Source organism: Cyprinodon variegatus, unplaced genomic scaffold (genome assembly GCF_000732505.1).
Source record: "Cyprinodon variegatus isolate N-32 unplaced genomic scaffold, C_variegatus-1.0 Scaffold350, whole genome shotgun sequence".
NCBI lineage: Eukaryota > Metazoa > Chordata > Actinopteri > Cyprinodontiformes > Cyprinodontidae > Cyprinodon > Cyprinodon variegatus.
The window spans coordinates 230,625-234,544 of record NW_015150803.1 but is presented as its reverse complement, the minus strand read 5'-3'; the positions used below and the strand labels follow the sequence as shown (position 1 = coordinate 234,544).

The window sequence follows — 3,920 nt, the reverse complement described above, 5'->3', positions numbered from 1 at the left end:
GACACATAGCCTCTGCAACCGTCAAATCTGTCTCTGTGCGCGACCACTACCCCAACGCAGAGGTTCTGCAACCATCATTGCGCACCTCAAAAAAATCCTGACTACACGTCGGACGATCGCAAACCCCTGGAGACCTCAAGCGGAAGTGTGCAGACAAAAAGCAGCTGTGAATGGTCCTTGGTATGCCTTTCTGGCTATCTGCGTGGCCGTCCTTCTCGATTTGGTGCCGGGGCGCGCCATTTTTAAAAACCGAGGAACAACTACAATGAACAACTACGACGAAAGGTTAATCGAGGAGGTTCGTAAGTACAACCACATGCATGATGCCTCAGACAAATGATATAAAGATGCCAAGGCGAAAGTTCTCGCGCGTTCTTGAATAGGCTCCCCCTTGCGCTTTAAAGGGAAACTGCTGTGCGTCCCTAGAAATTTCAGACCATAGCATCCCAGAGAAACTGGTACACGACCAGACCCAAGCGACATTTGATGTATGCGGGTGCAGAAGTCTAATCTGCAACCTTATCAGTCATGTTTTCGGTCTGTGGGAGGAAGCAGGAGTACCCGGAGAGAACCCATGCATGCACAGGGAGAACATGCAAACTCAATGCAGAAAGACCCCGGGCTGGCAATCGAACCAAGAACCTTCTTACAGCAAGGCAGCAGTGTTACCCACTGTTGCATTGAGTAGCCCAATAAATAATATAAAATGAATTAATTTTATTCTAATTACATCAAATTTGATTGTTTGATATGTAAATTTAAATGGATTTTTTTATTATTTATGGGGACAATAAATTATAATTAGTACTATAATTGTAACATCATTATATATGATTAATAAATTAATAACCTTTTGTATTAATATCCTTATTTTCTTTAACATTAAGAAGGTATTTTTATTAATTGTTATATTTCAAGTTGCGCACAGACAGAATGATCAGTGGTAGTATTGATTCTGTAGGAAGGCATTGCACATTACCTGCAGAGGAGGAGTCATCATGGTCGGAGCTCAGGTAGCCATCGCTCCTCCGGTCAGGTGTGCTGCGGCCTGAGCCCCTGGATGCCCGGTGGTGGACATGGGGGAAGGACGGGGACAGCCGGCCATCATCCCCGGAGTCAAAGTCCCTGCTCTGGCGGAACGGCCGCAGATTGTCCCTGCAGATGGTGGGGGTCCGCTGGCCGTCCTTGCCTCCGCTTTTCGGCGTCAACAAGTTATTCCTGACGAAATTGTCGTTGAGCTCCACATCCTCGTATTCTCGGTCACTGTCCTCCTCCTCGTTGTCGTTAGCGGCCTTGTTTCCCCCCCGGGGTTTCTGCGGCGGCACCGGGATGGGGACGTACTTACCTGTCCTGCCGGTGAACCTGCTCCGCTCTCGGCTGTAAGGGCTGGGTGTGTCGGCCGCCCCGCTAAGCCTCATGCCTCCGGAGTCGGACACCTTGGTCCTCTCTCCGCCGCCTTCATCTTCCCGCCGCGGTGGTTTTTTAACATTCCCTATCTTGGGAACGACAAACGTCTCTGCGTTGAAGTTTTCATCTTTGCCCACGAACCTCTGCGGGTCGTTTCTCTTCTGCTGGGCCACGGTGGTCTGCAGGTATATCACCTTGAATTTCTCCTCCGCCAGAGCCTTCTGGAGCTTCTTCAGGTTGGCTTTACATGATTCCAGCTCCGACTCGATGTCCTCCACGGAGCTCAGGTCCATTCGAGGGACCTCGGCGTCGGGGAACTCATTCCTCCAGTGTTTAGCGAATTCCTCCTGTTCCCACATTGTGATGTTCAGGCGACCGTTAGGGAGAGAAAGCTGGAGCTGACTGTCTTCACCGTCACTGAGCGGTAAATCTGTCGCATACACCCACCTTCCTCTTGGCAACCTTTCTTTTTTTTTTTTTCAGACAAATATTCCCTGCTGACAGAAGGCTAACACTTTTCAGACAGTCTTCATCCCTCCACAGACAGCAGGCAGGCAGAGGACGCGAGCGCTCACAGATGCGGTTTAACAAGTTCGCCACTGTGTTAAAAAAGTTTGAGACTTCCTGTATCGAGCCATGGTGCCTTCAAGTACTTCTGGGAAAATTTCAGTTTTCATTGTTTTTCGATTTTTTTTTTTTTTAACGCTCCAAGCTCTAATAAACAATTAAATCTAATAACATATAATAAATATTTGCTGAAAATATGCTGTATTTGCTGTACTTTCTTTTTCTTTTTATTTTCTAAAATTTCTCTCCTTTCTTTGTTAGTCATGTTACTTCTACACTTCTAGTTTGGTTTTATGGCTTTTGGTTTCACATATCTTTTTTTGCTATGTATTTTATGTTTACAATGCCGAATAACTTTATTGCGTATCATATTCGTTAAAAATGCAATGTTCTAAGCTTTTTTTAATAACACGAAGCGTGGGCTTTAAATAAAATCCGACTTTATCCAAATGCAACATGAGAGTAGTCAATGTTTAACGGTCTGGTCCTTTCATAAAGGTCTGTTTCCAAAGGTAAAGAAGCCACCGGAAAAGGCCAATCCTTTATTTTCAAGGCCTTGTAACTTGTGACTTTATTACAGAATACTGCTATGCTCAACTTGTTCCTGTTATAATGTGTTTTTGATATATATTGCTGTACTAAATGTATCAGGTATCTGCAGGTTATGATTATCATTTTATGACTACTAGTGGTAGTAGGGGTAATAGTATGTCCCAATTCTTCTTTTTTTTTATTTTTTACCAAGGGTTGCACTAAGGGGCCAGGGTTGGGTGACAGTCGCCCCTATTATTGTTCCCAACTAATCTCCTAGACAGTGTCTGAAATTAATGTAAAGTTAAGATGCACATTTTTCAGTAAGCTGCAATATCTATCTATATGTTGCAAAAATATATAAATAAATTTCATAAAATAAGATAACCCCATTTTCTGAGAGTAGTAATGTATAAAACATCTAACACTTTCAAGATTATTTAATTGACCTGGTTATTTTATTATTATTATTATTATTTAATTATTTATTTTTATTTATTTTAGCCAGGGGCAGGCCAATATTATATGCATATATAATTATATGCACTATTGTAAACTACTCAAAAAAAATTATAGGAACACTTTGTAATCAGAGTATAGCATCAAGTCAGTTAAACTTCTGGAATATTGATTTGGTCAGGTAAGTAGCAGAGGGGGTTGTTAATCAGTTTCAGCTGCTTTGGTGTTAATGAAATTAACAACAGGTGCACTAGAGGGGCAAAAACGAGACGACCATCAAAACAGGAATGGTTTTACAGGTGGAGGCCACTGACATTTTTTCCCCTACTCATCTTTTCTGACTCTTTTTCAGCAGTTTTGCATTTGGCTAGGGTCACTGTCACTACTGTTAGCAAGAGGCGCTGTCTGGACCCTACAGAGGTTGCACAGGCAGTCCAACTCCTCCAGGATGGCACATCAGTACGTGCCATTGCCAGAACGTTTGCTGTGTCTCCCAGCACAATCTCAAGATCATGGAGAAGATTCCAGGAGAGCTGGACAGGGCCGTAGAAGGTCTACAACCCATCAGCAGGACCGGTATCTGCACCTTTGTACAAGGAGGAGTAGGAGGAGCACTGCCAGAACCCTACAAAATGACCTCCAGCAGGCCACTGGTTTGAATGTCTCTGACCAAACAATCAGAAACAGACTTCACGAGGGTGACCTGAGGGCCCGACGTCCTCTAGTGCTCACTGCCCGGCACCGTGGAGCTCGATTGGCATTTAACACAGAACACCGGAATTGGCAAGTCCGCCACTGGCTCCCTGTGCTTTTCACAGATGAGAGCAGGTTCACCCTGAGCACATGTGATAGACGTGAAAGGGTCTGGAGAAGCCGTGGAGAACATTATGCTGCCTGTAACATCGCTCAGCATGACCCGTTTGGTGGTGGGTCAGTGATGGCCGCCTGGTTGCACC

At 44.5% G+C, this 3,920-nt stretch overlaps 1 protein-coding gene across 1 annotated transcript in view; it reads right to left on the bottom strand.

Moving 5' to 3' along the window:
• The window catches only part of abr (active BCR-related), a 151,969-nt gene extending 150,203 nt beyond the window's left edge, over positions 1-1,766 (bottom strand). Inside the window, exon 1 of the mRNA XM_015385871.1 lies at positions 980-1,766. Coding sequence (XP_015241357.1) covers positions 980-1,766 — 787 coding nt within the window. The remainder of the gene's footprint in view (positions 1-979) is intronic.
• Positions 1,767-3,920: the final 2,154 nt, after the last annotated feature.